This window comes from Somniosus microcephalus, unplaced genomic scaffold, assembly GCF_052327205.1.
Source record: "Somniosus microcephalus isolate GS21.2 unplaced genomic scaffold, FLI_Smic_1.0 unresolved_chr1, whole genome shotgun sequence".
NCBI lineage: Eukaryota > Metazoa > Chordata > Chondrichthyes > Squaliformes > Somniosidae > Somniosus > Somniosus microcephalus.
In genome coordinates, this window is record NW_028225179.1 from 143989403 (window position 1) to 144010271 (window position 20869).

The 20869-nt window shown below is 47.5% G+C and overlaps 2 protein-coding genes across 2 annotated transcripts; both read left to right on the forward strand.

Annotated features, from left to right (window-relative positions):
- The first annotated feature begins 4068 nt into the window (after positions 1-4068).
- On the forward strand, positions 4069-6484 carry LOC147096172 (heat shock 70 kDa protein). Its single transcript, XM_085975043.1, has one exon. It carries the CDS (start codon positions 4191-4193, stop codon positions 6114-6116), a length of 1926 nt encoding a protein of 641 aa, XP_085831169.1. The 5' UTR covers positions 4069-4190; the 3' UTR covers positions 6117-6484.
- Positions 6485-11938: 5454 nt separating this feature from the next.
- LOC147096173 (heat shock 70 kDa protein 1A-like) lies at positions 11939-14434 on the forward strand. Its single transcript, XM_085975045.1, has one exon. It carries the CDS (start codon positions 12061-12063, stop codon positions 13984-13986), a length of 1926 nt encoding a protein of 641 aa, XP_085831171.1. The 5' UTR covers positions 11939-12060; the 3' UTR covers positions 13987-14434.
- The last annotated feature ends 6435 nt before the right edge of the window (positions 14435-20869 follow it).

The window sequence follows — 20869 nt, forward strand, 5'->3', positions numbered from 1 at the left end:
TTAAACCAGGCAATAAAGCGGGACCACTACCCCACACCAACATTAGAAGAAATCACACCAGTACTGGCAGGAGCCAAAGTCTTCTCCAAACTGGATGCCAGAAACGGCTACTGGAACGTAAAACTGGACGAAGAATCAACTAACCTGACGACTTTTAATACACCATTGGGGCGTTATAAATTCCTGCGGCTGCCATTCGGGTTGAAAGTCAGCCAAGACATCTTCCAACAAAAGATCGATGAAACATACAAAGGCTGTGAAGGAGCCATTGGAATCGCTGATGACATCCAAGTTTACGGAACAAATGAAAGAGACCACGACGTGCACTTGCACGAGGCCATGGAGCGCACCAGAATGGCTGGCATCAAGCTGAACGCCGAGAAGTGCTCGTTAAAAGTACGAAATGCAAATTTTTTGGCATGATCTACACACCGGAGGGTGTCAAGCCTAATCCCGAAAAGGTTGAGGCGATAGCAGAGATGAAACCTCCAAACGACAAGAAGGAGCTGAGAAGCTACCTCGGTTTGGTCCAGTATATGAGCTCTTTCATCCCGAACATGTCAGACTACACAGCGAACCTAAGAGAATTACTAAAAGAAGACACCGAATACCAATGGTCAGAATCCCATGAGAGGAACTTCAAACACCTAAAGGAATTATTATGTAAAGAAACCAGCCTGCCTTATTACGATAGAAAAAAACCTGTCACCCTACAGGTAGATGCCTCTACCAGGGGGCTAGAGGCAGCCCTCGTGCAGGAAGGAAAACCAATAGCTTTCGCATCGAAGGCATTGACATCAGCAGAGACAAGATACGCAAACATCGAAAGAGAGCTATTGGCAGTAATATACGGATGCGAAAAGTTCCACACCTACTTATATGGAAGAAAATTCGAGGTAGAGAGTGACCATCGTCCACTCGAACAAATTTACAAGAAAAACCTAAGCAAGGCCCCAGCAAAACTGCAAAGGTTACTGCTAAGACTCCAAAGTTACGACTTTGATTTAAAATACCGGCCAGGAAAAGAAATGGCACTGGCAGATGCATTGTCTCGACTGTCACCACACGAAAAACATGAGATGAAGGGCCTGACAGTAAAAATAAACCACCTCGTAAATGTTACTCCCACAAAGCTTAGCCAAATTCAAAAGGAGACTGGTAAAGAAGAGGAGTTGCTACTACTCATGCAACAGGTAATACAGGGGTGGCCGGAGAAGATCCAGCAGGTCCAAAACCAAATCCAACAGTACTGGACAATCAGAGACGACATCTCGGTGGAGGACGGTGTTCTCCTTGCTGGCTCAAGAATCATAATACCAAAAACGATGCAAACGGAACTTCTCCGCTTAATACACCAAGGCCATATGGGGATGGAGAAATGCAAACTAAGAGCCAGATCAGCTGTGTACTGGATAGGCATGTACAAAAGTATAGAACAAATGGTCTCCACATGCTGCATATGCCAGAAATACCGAAACACACAGAAGGAGGAGATGATTCAAATGGAAGTACCCCCGAGACCATGGCACACGGTCGGAACAGATCTGTTCCTGTGCAACCAGGAGTGTTACATCATAGTAGCAGACTACTACGCAAAATTTCCTTTTGTCAGAAGGATAAACGACATGAGAGCCACAACAATCACAAAAATTGCGAAAAACTTATTCACAGAACACGGCATCCCAGAGAAGGTCATCTGCGACAATGGGACACAATTCACCTCCAGCGAATTCAGAGCACTGGCTGGAAAATACGGATTTAAAATAATTACCTCATCCCCACATTACCCAAGGGGACACAGATTTATTGAAAGACAGATCCAAACAGTCAAAAGAGCTCTCATTAAAAGCAAGGAGATGGGAGAAGACCAAGACCTCGCCCTTTTGGCAATCAGATCGACACCTTTGAGAGCAGACTCGAAATCACCAGCAGAACTACTAAACGGTAGAAAATACAAATCAACTCTACCAGCAAAGATATATCCTCCCCAGGACCAAGAGGACGTTCGGCAGAAGCTGATGGAAACACAAGCTACGGGGAGCACACACTATAACAAGCATGCAAAACCACTACCGGAGCTGCTAAATGGGCAATCAGTGCATATACAAGATCCGTTGTTGAGAACATGGAGTCCAGCCAAGGTGATTGGAAAAGTTGATACTCCAAGATCTTACTTGGTAGAGACAGAACCTGGAAACCAATACAGGCGAAACAGGATCCATATCAGACCGTCACCTGAAGCTGTCAAACAGCGGACAACATTAACAGCAGTTACGGTACCAGACACGGAAAACAATATAACGCCAGAAACACACACCTCAAATACAACAACTGCAAACATGCACTCTCCAGAGCCAAACACGACAGCACCGGCAACAAGAACACACCAAAACACCGCAGAAAGGAATAGTTACAGCCAAGTCCACAAGATGGAGGAGTAACATACAACCACCTGAGCGGTATCGCGAATAATTATAAAGACAATTATAATTCGCACATACCAGTAAAACAACATGGACAAATATCTGTATATAAATTGAGCAAAGAAAGCTCACGTTCTGTATTTTGTTAACGTTATTAAACTGGAAACATTGTAAAATAGAAAATTGATGTAATTAGTTTTGTTGGGAAAGAGGGATGTTACATAGTTATGTTGAGACTACATTGTACAAGTGTACTAACACTCAAATCAAGTGTAGCAGCACTACGATGCTGGGAAAGTAGTGCGCAGGCGCCGCACAGGGCACTCGGATATATCACCCCGCACCAAGCGGCAGGCAGCCATTACAACAAATAAAACAGTAGTTTCTAATTACAAACTACCGAGTCCAGAGTTGTCGTTACAAAGCACTACGAGCGCTAGAAGACATAACAGTGGCTATGAGTTACAAGACAGCAAGTTTAATTTCCATGTCTGAGAGTTAGGTTTGTCACATTTTGCAGGGCCCAAAATAAAGAGTGCAGGGATTGGGGCAGTTTTATTCTGTTTAAAGTTTTTATATTAAGTACACCAGCAGCTCCCCCTGGTGTTGGGGAGTTTCATGTTCAAGCCCTGGGGATTTGCAGTCATTGGATTTGTTCAATTAATTCTAGTGATAGATACTTCACTGTAAACCCCACAATGATGAATGGAAAAACAGCAACTAAACAAAGGCAATAAAATCTCAAATCAGGACTTTTGCTGCATCATTTACATTAAAAGTAAAGTCTGCTCAAAGGAAAAGATTCCAGCCAACAGATGGAGAGTAACTGAACCACACAGACTGGGAAGGATCCTCAGTCTGAGCTAAACAAGCTAATCTTGGCCATGGCAGCAATACAAGGTCTACAATCTGCCCCGACACCCTTCGGTTGGAAGGGAAAGTCTCCACTCCCGCTTACAGACCAGTGGCCGCGTCACAAGGATGAGAATTTTAAAATCGAAGCGTTGCCGGACCAGGAGCCGACACAGGTCAGCGAGCACAGGGGGCGATGGGTGAACGGGACTTGGTGCGAGTTAGGATTCGGGCGGCAGAGTTTGGGATGAGCTCGAGTTTAGTTTAACGTAGACGTAAAAAAATCCCAAGGCTCTGCGCGGAGGCGTAATCAAAAATCATAAAAAATAAAACAAATCAGAGATTGAAGTGACATTTAATGTTGTATTTGGGGCCTAACCCACCCCATGAATGAGCTGCCCAGAGCACAGGAGCTGTTGCTGACACTCAGAGGGAGAACATGCTGCTCCTGATCGAGTTTCACTTTATTTCTAACCCCAGCTGATCAAACCCCAGTCCATTCCCCATCCTCTCCCCATTACCTCCCCTTCTCCCTTTCCCCGGATCCCGGGACAACTTTCTGGCTCTTTCCAGAAGATCCTCCCCCGGACTCGCTGCTTCCAGAAGCCTCTCGGACTCTCGGCGTCTCGCCGACCCGCTGCGCTCTGATTGGTCGCCGCCTCAGAACCTCCGCCAATTACCGGCGGGGAGCTCACCGAGCCGCACCCTGATTGGTCAGCGCCGCCGTCACTCAGCCGCCGGGCTCCGCCTACCCCGCGGCACTGAGACTATATGAAGGGGCGGAGCTGCGAGTCCCAGAATCACAATCCACTGGGAGAAGGCACCAGTTGGCAGCTGGGTTATTGCAGGCGGAGGACTCGACTGGAGCAGCAACAGCAGAAACTGAATTGAGGGGACTGTTACCGAGAGAGAAAGATGCCAGCAGCCAAGGGAACAGCCATCGGCATCGACCTGGGCACCACCTACTCCTGCGTGGGGGTCTTCCAGCACGGCAAGGTGGAGATCATCGCCAATGACCAGGGCAACCGCACCACCCCCAGCTACGTGGCCTTCAACGACACCGAGAGGCTCATTGGGGACGCGGCCAAGAACCAGGTGGCGCTGAACCCGCCCAACACCGTCTTTGATGCCAAGAGGCTCATCGGGAGGAAGTTCGATGACCCAGTGGTCCAGGCTGACATGAAGCACTGGCCCTTCCAGGTGGTGAGCGATGCGGGAAAGCCCAAGGTCAAGGTTGAGTACAAGGGTGAGGATAAAACCTTCTACCCCGAGGAAATCTCTTCCATGGTGCTGACCAAGATGAGGGAAACGGCAGAGGCTTACTTGGGCCACGCCGTCACCAACGCTGTTATCACTGTGCCCGCTTACTTCAATGACTCCCAGCGCCAGGCAACCAAAGACGCTGGTGTGATCGCTGGTCTCAATGTCCTGCGTGTCATCAATGAGCCGACGGCAGCTGCCATTGCCTACGGTCTAGACAAGAAGGGCAGAGGTGAGCACAATGTTCTCATCTTTGACTTGGGTGGTGGAACCTTCGATGTCTCTATTCTCACCATTGACGACGGTATCTTTGAAGTGAAATCGACGGCTGGTGACACCCACTTGGGAGGAGAGGACTTTGATAATCGCATGGTCAGTCACTTCATTGAAGAGTTCAAGCGTAAACACAAGAAGAACATCATTCAGAACAAGAGGGCGGTCAGGAGGCTGAGGACAGCCTGCGAGAGGGCAAAGAGAACCTTGTCTTCCAGCACCCAAGCCAGTATCGAGATTGACTCTCTGTTTGAAGGCATAGACTTCTACACCTCCATCACCAGGGCTCGGTTTGAGGAGCTGAATTCTGACCTGTTCAGAGGCACTCTGGAGCCAGTGGAGAAAGCTCTGAGAGACGCCAAGTTGGACAAATCGCAGATCCGTGACGTCGTCTTGGTCGGGGGCTCCACCCGAATCCCCAAGATCCAGAAACTGTTGCAAGATTTCTTCAACGGCAGGGAGCTGAACAAGAGCATCAACCCTGATGAGGCCGTGGCCTATGGGGCAGCTGTACAAGCGGCTGTTCTGATGGGGGACAAGTCTGAGAATGTTCAGGATCTGCTTCTCCTGGATGTCGCTGCTCTGTCTCTGGGTCTTGAGACAGCAGGAGGGGTCATGACCACACTCATCAAGCGGAACACCACCATTCCCACCAAGCAGACCCAGATCTTCAGCACCTGCTCTGATAACCAGCCCGGTGTCCTTATTCAGGTCTATGAAGGAGAGAGAGCCATGACCAAGGACAACAACCTTCTGGGCAAATTTGAATTGAGTGGCATTCCTCCTGCTCCTCGTGGCGTGCCACAGATTGAAGTAACCTTTGATATTGATGCCAATGGCATCCTAAATGTTTCTGCTGTTGACAAGAGCACTGGCAAAACCAACAAGATCACCATCACCAACGACAAGGGCAGGCTGAGTCAGGAGGAAATTGAGAGAATGCTGCAGGATGCAGAAAAGTACAAAACTGAGGATGATGCCCAGCGGCAGAAGATCGCAGCCAAGAACTCCCTGGAGTCCTATGCCTTCAACATGAAGAGCGCAGTGGAGGATGAGAACGTGAGAAGTAAGATCAGTGAGGAAAACCAGAAGAACATCATTGACCAGTGCAACCAGGCAATATTGTGGCTGGAGCACAATCAGATGGCAGAGACGGAGGAGTTTGAGCACAAGCAGAAAGAGCTGGAAAAACTCTGCCAGCCCATCATTGCCAACCTGTACCAAGGAGGAGCAGCAGGGGGATCTTGCAGAGCCCAGGCTGGAAAAGGCACTTCGTCCACCGGACCAACCGTGGAGGAGGTGGATTAAAAGAGTGTAAAGAACTTGGGTTTAATGCACTGTACTGGTGAACATTGTACAATTGTACCTATACATAGTCTATAAATGGCTGCCTCCTCAGATATTTACACGGCCTATGATTCTTTCATGATCGGTAGCACAAGTGGGATTATTGTACTCTTATAACTAGACAGTGCTGCTTGATTTAGAAAAGATTTTGTTGTTTATGTAATGCAGATCTCCTCCAGTGTCTATGTAACTATACCAGTCATCAAGTGACCTGACCAAATTTTGAACTGTATTGTGCTCTGATTTTTTTTAAGCTGTTTGTTACGATATATAATTGTTCTCTGGTGGACTCTAAAATGATGTTTTTAATAAAGTTGTTTTAAATTCTATCTCTTGTTTTGTACCTTTTAATTTTGCATTAAAGCATGTGAGTTTGGTTTAGTTACTGAGTAACATCTCAGCAAGGCATCATATTGCAGTTTTCAATTCATTTCAGTGGTCATGTGGCCAACCAGTTCCCTGCATTATTGTCTCAAAACCCAAGAAAAATGTTAACCCATTTGAGGTATGTTAATATAACACGTTTCATAGTCTCAGGAAATCCCAAATATTCTTCACAGCCGCTGAATTACATTTGAGGTGTATTCACTGTGTAGACAAAGACAGCGTCCAACTTAAGAAACAGCAATTCGCTGAGTAACCTGGTCATCTTGTTTTGTTGATGGATGAATGTTGGCCAGGACATTGGGAGAACGCTGTATTGTCCCTCGAGGAAAGTGGGATCCACCTGCACTGGCAGGCAGGGCCTCTGTTCAACTGTTCCTCAATCAGCTAGGAGGAAGAAAATTTATACTGGTGTCTGGGGCACGTACAACAGCAAAACCCAGCAATCTTCTAGCACTTTTAACTCACTGTTTCTGATTGAAACATAGAAGATTCTGAGGGGGATTGAGAGGGTAGATGCTGAGAGGTTGTTTCTCCTGGCTGGAGAGTCTAGAACTAGGGGGTCACAGTCTCAGAATAATGGGGTGGCCATTTAAGACTGAGATGAGGAGGAATTTCTTCACTCAGAGGGTTGTGAATCTTTGGAATTCTCTACCCCAGAGGGTGGTGGATGCTGAGTAGTCGAGTACATTCAAGTCTTAGAAAGATAGATTTTTGGCCTCCAGGGGAATCAAGGGATATGGGTACCGGGCAGCAAATTGGAGTTGAGGTTGAAGATCAGCTATGATCTTATTAAATGGCAGAGCAGGCTCGTGGGGCCATATGGCCTACTCCTGCTCCTAATTCTTATGTTCTTAACATGTCCCAAAGTGCTTCACAGAGAGAGTAACCAAAAAGTAACACTGAGTCAAAGAAGGAGGCATTAGGATGGGTGGACAAAAGCTTGGTCAAACAGGTGGGTTTTTGGACGAGACCGGGAAACTAGTGGTGGGGAACATGGAGATGGCAAAAACGCTGAACAAATATTTTGTATCAGTCTTTACAGTGGAGGACACTAAAAATATCCCAACACTGGACAAACAGGGGGCTATAGGGGGGGAGGAGTTAAACACGATTAAAATCACTAAGGAGGTGGTACTCAGTAAGATAATGGGACTAAAAGCGGATAAATCCCCTGGACCTGATGGCTTACATCCTAGGGTCTTGAGAGAAGTAGCCGTAGGGATTGTGGATGCATTAGTGGTAATTTTCCAAAACTCCCTGGATTCAGGAAAGGTCCCAGCAGATTGGAAAACTGCTAATGTAACGCCCTTATTCAAAAAGGGAAGTAGACAAAAGGCTGGAAACTATAGACCAGTTAGCCTAACATCTGTGGTTGGTAAAATGTTGGAGTCCATTATTAAGGAAGCAGTAACAGGACATTTGGATAAGCATAATTTAATCGGACAGAGTCAGCATGGTTTTATGAAAGGGAAGTCATGTTTGACAAACTTGCTCGAATTCTTTGAGGACGTAACAAACAGGGTGGATAAAGGGGAACCAGTGGATGTGGTATATTTGGACTTCCAAAAGGCATTTGACAAGGTGCCACACAAGATTACTGCACAAGAAAAAAAATCACGGGATTGGGGCTAATATACTGGCATAGGCAGAAGATTGGCTATCTAACAGAAAACAGAGAGTTGGGATAAATGGTTCATTCTCGGGTTGGCAACCAGTGACGAGTGGTGTTCCGCAGGGGTCAGTGCTGGGACCCCAACTCTTTACAATCTGTATTAACGATTTGGAGGAAGGGACCGAGTGCAACGTATCCAAGTTTGCCGACGATACAAGGATGGGAGGGAAAGCAGTGAGAGAGGAGGACATAAAAAACCTGCAAAAGGACATAGACAGGCTAAGTGAGTGGGCAGAAATTTGGCAGATGGAATATAATGTTGGAAAGTGTGAGGTTATGCACTTTGGCAGAAAAAATCAAAGAGCAAGTTATTATCTAAATGGAGAGAAACTGCAAAGTGCTACAGTGCAATGGGATCTGGGGGTCCTGGTGCATGAAACACAGAAAGTTAGTATGCAGGTACAGCAGGTGATCAGGAAGGCCAATGGAATCTTGGCTTTTATTGCAAGGGGGATGAAGTATAAAAGCAGGGAAGTCTTGCTTCAGTTATACAGGGTATTGGTGAGGCCACACCTGGAATACTGCGAGCAGTTTTGGTTCCCGTATTTAAGAAAAGATATACTTGCTCTCGAGGCAGTACAGAGAAGGTTCACTAGGTTGATTCCGGAGATGAGGGGGTTGACTTATGAGGAAAGGTTGAGTAGGTTGGGCCTCTACTCATTGGAATTCAGAAGAATGAAAGGTGATCTTATCGAAACATATAGGATTGTGAGGGGGCTTGATCGGGTGGATGCGGTGAGGATGTCTCCACTGATGGGTGAGACTAGAACTAGGGGGCATAATCTTAGAATAAGGGGCTGCCCTTTCAAAACTGAGATGAGGAGAAACTTCTTCACTCAGAGGGTAGTAAATCTATGGAATTTGCTACCTCACAGAGCTGTGGAAGCTGCGACATTAAATAAATTTAAAACAGAGATAGACAGTTTCCTAGCTGATAAGGGAATAAGGGGTTACGGGGAGCGGGCAGGGAAGTGGACGTGAGTCTAGGTTTGGATCAGCCATGATTCTATTGAATGGCGGAGCAGGCCCGAGGGGCCATATGGCCTACTCCTGCACCAACTTCTTATGTTCTTATGTTTTATGAATAGTCTCAAAGGAGGTGAGGTTTAGGGAGCGAATTCCAGAGTGTGGGGACTAGTCGGCTGAAGGCACAACCACAGCCTGTGGGGCGAAGGGAGAGGGCAGGGAGGAGGGGGATGGGGATGGACAAGCAGCCAAATTCAGAGAAACTGAGTGTGAGTGTGTGCTGTGGTGGGGGTGGACTTGGTGGGTTTGGGGGATTGTAGAACTGTAAGAGGTTAGAGATAGGGAAGGGCAAGGCCATCAAGGTACCTAAATGTGAGGATTTAAACATGGGACGTTGAGGGACAGGAGCCAATGTAAGTCAGCAAGGGTGGGGTGTTGGGCAAATGAAAGTTGGTGCAGGATAGGAATGAGGCAGCAGAGTTTTGGATGAGCTGAAATTCATGAAGAGTGGCAGATGGGAGGATAGTTGGTGAGATTAGGGTTGGTGAGGTTAAAGAAAAGCTGTAAATGCTGGAAATCAAATAGAAACAGAAAGTGCTGGAAATGCACAGCAAGCCCAGTCAGTATCAGAGTGAAGTTAACTACAGGTGGGAATCTTCAACTGAAATGCCCAGTAGATGAGGGGGAGGGGGGTTGTCCATACCTGAAACACTAGCCTGTCCGTTTCTCGTTACAGATGTTGAAAGGTCTATTGCACAATTCCATCAATTTCACCACCTTTAAAGAAAAGAAAGTCTTACATCTATACAGCACCTTTCTCAAAGCACTTTACAGCCAATGAAGTACTTTTTGAAGTGGAGTCACTGTTGTAATGTGGGAAACGCGGCAGCCAATCAGCGCACAGCAAGCTCCCACAAACAGCAATGTGATAATGACTAGATCATCTGTTTTTGTTATGTTGGTTGAGGGATAAATATTGGCCAGGACACCGGGGAGAACTCCCCTGCTCTAATTCGAAATATTACCACTGGATCTTTTAAGTCCACCTGAGAGAGCAGGTTTTAATGTCTCTTCAGAAAGACGGCACCTTCGACAGTGCAGCACTCCCTCAGTACTGCACTGGATGTGTCAGCCTAGATTTTTTTTTGTGCTTAAGTCTCTGGAGTGGGGACTTGAACTCACAACCTTCTGACTCAGAGGCGAGTGTGCTGCCCACTGAGCAACAGCTGACACTGCAATCGTTTAGCACTACCAGTAAATAAATTACAAAAGATTATTGCAAAAACAGGCAGAATACTTTCCGTGGCTGAGTTACAAGACAGCAAGTTGAATTTACATGTATGAGTTAGATTTGCCACCCCTTTTACAGGGCCCAAAATAAAGTGTGCAGGGATCCTCTTTTGGTAAAACCATAAATTTAGACAGATAAAAAACTGTAAATAAACCATTAAAACTGTAAATAAACCAATCAAACTGTAATAAACCAATAAAACTTCAAATAAACCTTAATAATCAAATTAAAATTTGGTTCTCCAGCCCAATTATGCACTCCAGTCCCCGCGGCGCCCACCGGTCACGAAAGTGATCTAGCGCGCCGGCGGACACCGCGTGCTCCAGCTCTAGGGCCAGTGTGTGTGCAGGGATTGGGGCAGTTTTATTCTGTTTAAAGATTTTATATTAAGTACACCAGCAGCTCCCCCTGGTGTTGGGGAGCTTCATGTTGAAGACCTGGGGATTTTGCAGTCAATGGATTTGTTCAATTAATTCTAGTGATAGATACTTCACTGTAAACCCCACAATGATGAATGGAAAAACATCTACCAAAAAAAGGCAATGAAATCTCAAATCAGGACTTTTGCTGGATGATTTACATTAAAAGTAAAGTCTGCTCAAAGGAAGAGACTCTGGCCAACAGATGGAGAGTAATTGAACCACACAGACTGGGAAGGGTCCTCAGTCTGAGCAAAAGGAGCTAATCTTGGCCGGGGCAGCAATACAAGTGCTACAATCTGCCCCGACACCCTTCGGTTGGAAGGGAAAGTCTCCACTTCTGCTTACAGACCAGTGGCCGCGTCACAAGGATGAGAATTTTAAAATCGAAGCGTTGCCGGACCAGGAGCCGACACAGGTCAGCGAGCACAGGGGGCGATGGGTGAACGGGACTTGGTGCGAGTTAGGATTCGGGAGGCAGAGTTTGGGATGAGCTCGAGTTTAGTTTAACGTAGACGGAAAAAAATCCCAAGGCGCTTCGCAGAGGCGTAATCAATAATCATAAAAAATAAAACAAATCAGAGATTGAAGTGACATTTAATGTTGTATTTGGGGCCTAACCCACCCCATGAATGAGCTGCCCAGAGCACAGGAGCTGTTGCTGACACTCAGAGGGAGAACATGCTGCTCCTGATCGAGTTTCACTTTATTTCTAAGCCCAGCTGATCGAAGCCCAGTCCATTCCCCATCCTCTCCCCGTTCCCTCCCCTCCTCCCTTTCCCCGGATCCCGGGACAACTTTCTGGCTCTTTCCAGAAGATCCTCCCCCGGACTCGCTGCTTCCAGAAGCCTCTCGGACTCTCCTCTCGGACTCTCGGCGTCTCGCTGACCCGCCGCGCTCTGATTGGTCGCCGCCTCAGAACCTCCGCCAATTACCGGCGGGGAGCTCACCGAGCCGCACCCTGATTGGTCGGCGCCGCCGTCACTCAGCCGCCGGGCGCCGCCTACCCCGTGGCACTGAGACTATATAAAGGGGCGGAGCTGCGAGTCCCAGAATCACAATCCACTGGGAGAAGGCACCAGTTGGCAGTTGGGTTATTGCAGGCGGAGGACTCGACTGGAGCAGCAACAGCAGAAACTGAATTGAGGGGATTGTTACCGAGAGAGAAAGATGCCAGCAGCCAAGGGAACAGCCATCGGCATCGACCTGGGCACCACCTACTCCTGCGTGGGGGTCTTCCAGCACGGCAAGGTGGAGATCATCGCCAATGACCAAGGCAACCGCACCACCCCCAGCTACGTGGCCTTCAACGACACCGAGAGGCTCATTGGGGACCCGGCCAAGAACCAGGTGGCGCTGAACCCGCCCAACACCGTCTTTGATGCTAAGAGGCTCATCGGGAGGAAGTTCGATGACCCAGTGGTCCAGGCTGACATGAAGCACTGGCCCTTCCAGGTGGTGAGCGATGCGGGAAAGCCCAAGGTCAAGGTTGAGTACAAGGGTGAGGATAAAACCTTCTACCCCGAGGAAATCTCTTCCATGGTGCTGACCAAGATGAGGGAAACGGCAGAGGCTTACTTGGGCCACGCCGTCACCAACGCTGTTATCACTGTGCCCGCTTACTTCAATGACTCCCAGCGCCAGGCAACCAAAGACGCTGGTGTGATCGCTGGTCTCAATGTCCTGCGTGTCATCAATGAGCCGACGGCAGCTGCCATTGCCTACGGTCTAGACAAGAAGGGCAGAGGTGAGCACAATGTTCTCATCTTTGACTTGGGTGGTGGAACCTTCGATGTCTCTATTCTCACCATTGACGACGGTATCTTTGAAGTGAAATCGACGGCTGGTGACACCCACTTGGGAGGAGAGGACTTTGATAATCGCATGGTCAGTCACTTCATTGAAGAGTTCAAGCGTAAGTACAAGAAGAACATCATTCCGAACAAGAGGGCGGTCAGGAGGCTGAGGACAGCCAGCGAGAGAGCAAAGAGAACCCTGTCTTCCAGCACCCAAGCCAGTATCGAGATTGACTCTCTGTTTGAAGGCATAGACTTCTACACTTCCATCACCAGGGCTCGGTTTGAGGAGCTGAATTCTGACCTGTTCAGAGGCACTCTGGAGCCAGTGGAGAAAGCTCTGAGAGACGCCAAGTTGGACAAATCGCAGATCCGTGACGTCGTCTTGGTCGGGGGCTCCACCCGAATCCCCAAGATCCAGAAACTGTTGCAAGATTTCTTCAACGGCAGGGAGCTGAACAAGAGCATCAACCCTGATGAGGCCGTGGCCTATGGGGCAGCTGTACAAGCGGCTGTTCTGATGGGGGACAAGTCTGAGAATGTTCAGGATCTGCTTCTCCTGGATGTCGCTGCTCTGTCTCTGGGTCTTGAGACAGCAGGAGGGGTCATGACCACACTCATCAAGCGGAACACCACCATTCCCACCAAGCAGACCCAGATCTTCAGCACCTGCTCTGATAACCAGCCCGGTGTCCTTATTCAGGTCTATGAAGGAGAGAGAGCCATGACCAAGGACAACAACCTTCTGGGCAAGTTCGAGTTGAGTGGCATTCCTCCTGCTCCTCGTGGCGTGCCACAGATTGAGGTGACCTTTGATATTGATGCCAACGGCATCCTAAATGTTTCTGCTGTTGACGAGAGCACTGGCAAAACCAACAAGATCACCATCACCAACGACAAGGGCAGGCTGAGTCAGGAGGAAATTGAGAGAATGCTGCAGGATGCAGAAAAGTACAAAACTGAGGACGAAGCCCAGCGGCAGAAGATCGCAGCCAAGAACTCCCTGGAGTCCTATGCCTTCAACATGAAGAGTGCAGTGGAGGATGAGAACGTGAGAAGTAAGATCAGTGAGGAAGACAAGAAGAAGATCATTGACCAGTGCAACCAGGCAATATTGTGGCTGGAGCACAATCAGATGGCAGAGACGGAGGAGTTTGAGCACAAGCAGAAAGAGCTGGAAAAACTCTGCCAGCCCATCATTGCCAACCTGTACCAAGGAGGAGCAGCAGGGGGATCTTGCAGAGCCCAGGCTGGAAAAGGCACTTCGTCCACCGGACCAACCGTGGAGGAGGTGGATTAAAAAACTAAAGAATAAGAATTCACACTGGAAATCCATCACATAATAACTTTGGACTCTAACTTGTGTAATATTGAGCCCTAAGCCTGTTGTTTATGGCTGGCAGTGGAGGACTTGGCTGAGATAGATATTGTCAGGTCAATACTGAGGGCTCTGTTTCCACTGTAATAGCACAATTATGATGACAGTGCCTGTTCGTTTCAGTTGTCTTGTAGCTGTGGCATGCAGACTGTTAAAATTTAAGTGACTTGACATATTGATTTGCTGAATCCCTTTTCACAGGGTCAGGGTAATTAGCATCTTGTTGAAATTTTTATGTATGGAAGTAGCCTCGATGTACAGATCGGAACTTTATTGTTAAGTGGTTCCTTTTATACTTTGTTTGTAGCATAAACTTGCTCACAGCCGGACTGACCTTTTTTAAAAACCTAATAAAATGTTTATATACTTACTTATTTATTGGTGGTGCTTTCTGCCAGCGAGTCATCTCTTGAAAATTTTTTGTTTGATTTACACTCTGAATTACTGATCAGTATTTCTATATTTTGCCACTGCAACTTGTTTCCTGCACACGTTGATCACCATCGCCATGGGTTATTTCCATTCCGGTGCATGAGTGAGAAAGACTTGCATTTATATTGTGCCTTTTGTGACCTCAGGCCATCCCAAAGTGGTTCACAGCCAATGGAGTGCTGTTTCTGAAGTGCAGTCAATTAATACAAATAAAATCAACAGAACTTCAAACTTCAGTTACGGAACAATTGCACAAGAAATGTTTTGCTTGGCAGAAGTTAAATGATAATACAAAGGGAGGGGGAAAAGTCAAGTCTCTTGTAAATTGTAAACATAGAACATAGAAACATAGAAGATAGGAGCAGGAGTAGGCCATTCGGCCCCTTGAGCCTGCTCTGCCATTCAATGAGATCATGGCTGATCATCCAAATTCAGTACCCTGTCCCTGCCTTCTCCCCATATCCCTTGATCCCTTTAGCCTCAAGAAATATATCTACCTCCTTCTTCTTGAATATATTTAATGATTTGGCCTCCACTGCCTTCGGTGGTAGAGAATTCCACAGGTTCACCACTCTCTGGGTGAAGAAATTCCTCCTCATCTCTGTCCTAAATGGCTTACCCCTTATCCTTAGACTGCGACCCCTGGTTCTGGACTCCCCCGCCATTGGGAACAGCCTTCCTGCATCTAATCTGTCTAGTCCTGTTAGAATTTTATAAGTTTCAATGAGATCCCCTCTCATTCTTCTAAACTCTAGCGAATATAAGCCCAATCGACCCAATCTCTCCTCATACGTCATTCCTGCCATCCCAGGTATCAGTCTGGTGAATCTTCGCTGCACTCCCTCCATGGCAAGAACATCCTTCCTCAGATAAGGCGACCAAAACTGCACTCAATACTCAAGGTGTGGACTCACCAAGGCCCTGTACAACTGCAGCAAGACATCCTTGTTCCTGTACTCAAACCCTCTCGCTACGAAGGCCAACATACCATTTGCTTTCTTAACCGCCTGCTGCACCTGCATGCTTACCTTCAGCGACTGGTGCACAAGAACACCCAGGTCTCGTTGCACTTCCCCTTCTCCCAATCTGTTGCCATTCAGATAATAATCTGCCTTCCTGTTTTTGCCACCAAAGTGGATAACCTCGCATTTATCCACATTATAATGCATCTGCCCAATCACCCAACCTGTCCAAATCATACTGGAGTTTCTCGGCATCCTCCTCACAGCACACACACCCACCCAACTTTGTGTCGTCTGCAAACTTGGAGATATTACATCTAGTTCCCTCGTCTAGATCATTAATATATATTGTGAATAGCTGGGGGCCTAGCACCGATCCCTGCGGTACCCCACTAGTCACTGCCAGCCACTCGGAAAAAGACCTGATTGTAACGACGTTACAAGCTCTGCAAGGCCGCGTATATTTTCTCCCTGTAATGAAATCTGTTTGTCTTGCCTGTATCCGTTTTGCACTCATGTATATTACCCTCCCCCACACGGTGTATAGTTTCACTTCCTCTTTCCTGACTAACCTGGAAGGTTCCAGGTCTTGGCTCTTGGCTCCGCCCCTGACTTCTCTTACTTAAAGATCTCGGGATCTGTATGACTCATTCCTGTGAGCCAGTCGGTGTGTTGAGATGTTAGCTCTGATCTTAGTGATTAAAAGCCAACTTGTTAAAGTCTATAACTTCTAGTTTTGTGTTTATTGAAGGCACATCACTCCCCCAAAGTCATTATAGGCTGGATGGATCTCTCACTCCAGTCAATGCATTTGCACAAGCGCAGCGTGCGCTGCTGCCAGTAGCCTAACTCACACCAGGTCCCGTCCACCCCTCACCCCCTGTGCTTGTTCCACCAGTGGTGCTCCTGCCTTCAGCTGCCTGGGCTCGAAGCTCTGAAATTCCCTCCCTAAACTTCTCCAACGCTCATCCTTTTAAGACGCTCCTTTAAAAGCTACATCTTTGACAAAGCTTTTGGTCACCTGTCCCTAATATCACTTTATGTGGCTTTGTGTCAAATTTTGTCTGAAAACGCACCTGTGAAGCGTCTTGAGACATTTTATTATGTTAAAGGTGCTGTAGTTGCCCTGGTCAAAAAGACAATATCCATGCAAGCACACCATTGGCACATTACCATACGCTGTCTGCTTTTTAAAAATTCGTTTATGGGATGTGGGCGTCGCCGGCAAGGCCAGCATTTATTGCCCATCCCAAATTGCCCTTGAGAAGGTGGTGGTGAGCCGCCTTCTTCAACCGCTGCAGTCCGTGTGGTGAAGGTGCTCCCACAGTGCTGTTAGGGAGGGAGTTCCAGGATTTTGACCCAGCGACGATGAAGGATCGGTGATATACTTCCAAGTCAGGATGGTGTGTGACTTGGAGGTGGTGGTGTTCCCATGCGCCTGCTGCCCTTGTCCTTCTAGGTGGAAGAGGTCACGGGTTTGGGAGGTGCTGCCGAAGAAGCCTTGGCGAGTTGCTGCAGTGCATCTTGTAGCTGGTACACACTGCAGCCATGGTACGCTGGTGGTGGAGGGAGTGAATGTTTAAGGTGGTGGATGAGGTGCCAATCAAGCGGGCTGCTTTGTCCTGGATGGTGTCGAGCTTCTTGAGTGTTGTTGGAGCTGCACTCATCCAGGCAAGTGGAGAGTATTCCATCACACTCCTTACTTGTGCCTTGTAGATGGTGGAAAGGCTTTGGGGAGTCAGGAGGTGAGACACTCGCCGCAGAATACCCAGCCTCCGACCTGCTCTTGTTGCCATAATATTTATGTGGCTGATCCAGTTAAGTTTCTGGTCAATGGTGACCCCCAGGATGTTGATGATGGGGGATTCGGCGATGGTAATGCCGTTGAATGTCAAGGGGAATTGGTTCAAGGTTTAAAGCAAATCAAACCAGACCAACAGAAACCAACCTTCCTGGATGATAAATATTTATCCAATTTATTTGAGCCCCACAAACAGTCTCTAGGTACATTGCCGTTACTCAGCCAGGAGCCTGGCCTGTCTTGTGAGCCTGCTCTGCCTCCTATTAAAACAGCCCTGCTCGGTTTCTGCTGAAGGTAGGCTGAACGGTCTCTCTCAAGACACCACAGTCCAGCAAGCTCAATAGCACAGCTCAGAAGCATCACTTCCCCAGCTCCGACAGCAGGTGGCACTGTTGCACTCTGCAACTGTTCACCAACAAGTGCCCTCAGTGTCAAAAGGCAATAAGGCAATTACACAGCTCAATAGGTCCTTCTACTTCAAAAGCAAGACTCCGAGAGACATCTGCAGCCACTTCTAGGCCCTTAGCCAAGGAATTCCCTCCCTAAACCTCTCCGCCTCTCTCTCCTCCTTTAAGACGCTGCTTAAAACCTACCACGAACAAGATGCTCATTGGTACGGCAGGTGCAGTGTTTGATCTGCATGCTCACCCTTAGCTCACTGGCAGCCTCTGACTCAAGAAGATCGTGGGTTCAAGTCCCACTCCAGAGACTTGAGCCCATAATCTAGTAATGAGGGAGTGCTGCACTGTCGGAGGTGCCGTCTTTCGGATAAGATGTTAAACCGAGGCCCTGTCTGCCCTCTCAGCTAGATGTAAAAATTCCCATGGGCACTATGCGAAGAAGGACAGGGGAGTTCTCTCGGGTGTCCTGCCAAGATTTATCCCTCAACCAACATCAGGACAAAAACAGATTATAGAAACATAGAAACATAGAAGATAGGAGCAGGAGTAGGCCATTCGGCCCTTCGAGCCTGCTCTGCCATTCAACGAGATCATGGCTGATCATCCAAACCCTAGCACCCGGTCCCTACACCGACAGCCATCCCACCCAAGCCCTAACCCCGTAACCCCACGTATTTAATCCCCCCTAACACTAAGGGCCAATTTTTACCATGGCCAATCAACCTAACCCGCACATCTTTGGACTGTGGGAGGAAACCGGAGCTCTGCTCATTTATCTCATTGCAGTTAGTGGGATCTTGCTGTGTGCAAATTGGCTGCTGAATTTCCATACCTTATAACAGTGACTACACATTGAAGAAGTAAGAACTGACTTGCATTTATAGAGTGCCTTTCATGACCTTAGGATGTCCCAAAGCGCGTTCTCCCTGGTGTCCCGTCCATTATTTTTCCCTCAACCAATATCACTGAAAAACACATTGCCCCGTACTTTGCGGTCAGCGGCGAAGCAAAGGCGTTTGGCGCTGTTCCCGACGTTATCTTCGCACAAAGGTCTCGCGATCTCTTTGGCGAGAAGGCTCAGGTTTTCCGACACATAGTTGAAATCAGTGGAAGTTAATGGGGATTCCAAGCTGTCTAAGCAGCCAATCAAAATGCAGAGTTCTCACAGACAGCAAACCAGGAAGTGAATAAGCGCCTTTGATTTAAACTGTTTAAAAATGTTAGAGAGAGCAAAACAAAGATTGGCTCTCACATGGGGAAAAGGCAAAGCTGAAGTAAAGATGAATAAACTTTTTTAAAAAAGTAAAATTATTTTTTAATTTCTTAAAAATGTATTTTTTATTAAAATGGATAAATTTGACACCCCACAAAATTAAAATTAGTTTTTCAAAGCCATAGTCTTTGTTTAGCAGTCAATACGCTGTTAAAACCCCAGTTACACCTAATCCAAAAGGGCCTAATTTTTAATGTGATATTTAACCGCGGAAGAGCCAATGTTTTTGTCAGTTTCCATAATTTGACAGATTACACTGATTGCCAGATCTGGGGGTGGGGGGGTGGGGTCACTACACAGCCAGTGTCGGAGCAGTGAATGCCAGACCGCAACTTCAGGATTTCCACGCTAGGCTGCGCATACGCTAAATCCTGAAGTTGCGGTCAGTTTCAAAGGCGAAATGACGGAGAATGCTGCCAGTTCGCCGTCATCAGGACCGCAGATTCCGGACCATTATCTGCTCATTCTCACATTGCTGTTTGTGGGACCTTGCTGTGCGCCGATTGACTGCTGTGTTTCCTACATTACAGCAGTGACTACACTTCAAAGGCTTTTCATTGGCTGTCGAGCGCTTTGGGACCTCCTGAGGTTGCAAAAGGAGCTATATAAATGCAAGTAGGTAAGGTACGGTAGCATAGTGGTTATGCTACTGGATTAGTATTCCAGTAGGCCTGGACTAATGATCTGAGCAACATGAGTTCAAATCCCACCATGGAAGCTGGGGAATTTAAATTCAAATAATTAATTAAATAAATCTGGAATTAAAAAGCTAGTATCAGTAATGGTGACCATGAAACTACCAGATTATCGTAAAAACCCATCTGGTTCACTAAGGTCCTTTAGGGAAGGAAATCTGCTGTCCTTACCCGGTCTGGCCTATATTTGACTCCAGACCCACAGCAATGTGGTTGACTATTAGCCTCCCTCTGAAATTGCCGAGGAAGCCACTTATTCAAGAAGGCGGCTCCCCACCACCTTCTCGAGGGCAATTAGGGATGGGCAATAAATGTTGGCCTTGCCAGCGATGCCCACAGCCCAAGAATGAATTAAAAAAAGATCTTTCCTTCTTTAGAGGAGGGGGAGAAAACTGGAGAAAAACACAAAGGACTCATGTTATAAACAGAACCTGTTTCATGGATGAGCAAAATGCTGGTTACATTTAAGCCTTGGCTTTGACCATTTGGTGGAGATGAAGTGAGGCCAACAACTTCACCAAGAAAAGGGCAAAACCTCTCCCATCTCCTCCCAACCTATCCATCCGCTTATGCTGGGGCCCAGCACAACATATAGTTGCCAGGGGTACAAGACAATTTAATCTGGATGATTATGGGTGGGTATAAAATCCTGGCAGTGGTGGCTGGGAGAGAGGCATGAGATTCCGACGTGAATTCCAGGCGAGGCAGGAGACCCTCCCCTCCTCTCCGGCAGTGTGTGAGATCCCAGACCCTCACCCAACGCAGGCCTGACTGATAGCCCGGCATTTAAAGGGTTATGTGTGGGGAAAATGCTATTAATAAGCAGCACTTACCTCACCCTCATGACTGCTGGGAAACTCTGTTGCCTAGCAATGGCACGGCCAAGGAGGTAATAGCCAATTGCATATTTGTGATGCTGCCTATCATAAAGCCAAGCAGCGGAGTGGCAGGACGAGCAACATTTGACTGCGCCGTCCTCCAGCTGTATACCCATGAGTGGATCCATCGACTGCAGCTTACTTTGAATCACAGAATCACAGAAACCCCACAGTGCAGATAGAGGCCATTTCGGCCCATCGAGCCTGCACCGACACATATCCCACCCGATCCCCGTAACCCCTACACCAACACATATCCCACCCTATCCCTGTAACCCCACGTATTTAATCCCCCTAACACTAAGGGTCAATTTATCATAGCCAATCAACCTAACCCGCACATCTTTGGACTGTGGGAGGAAA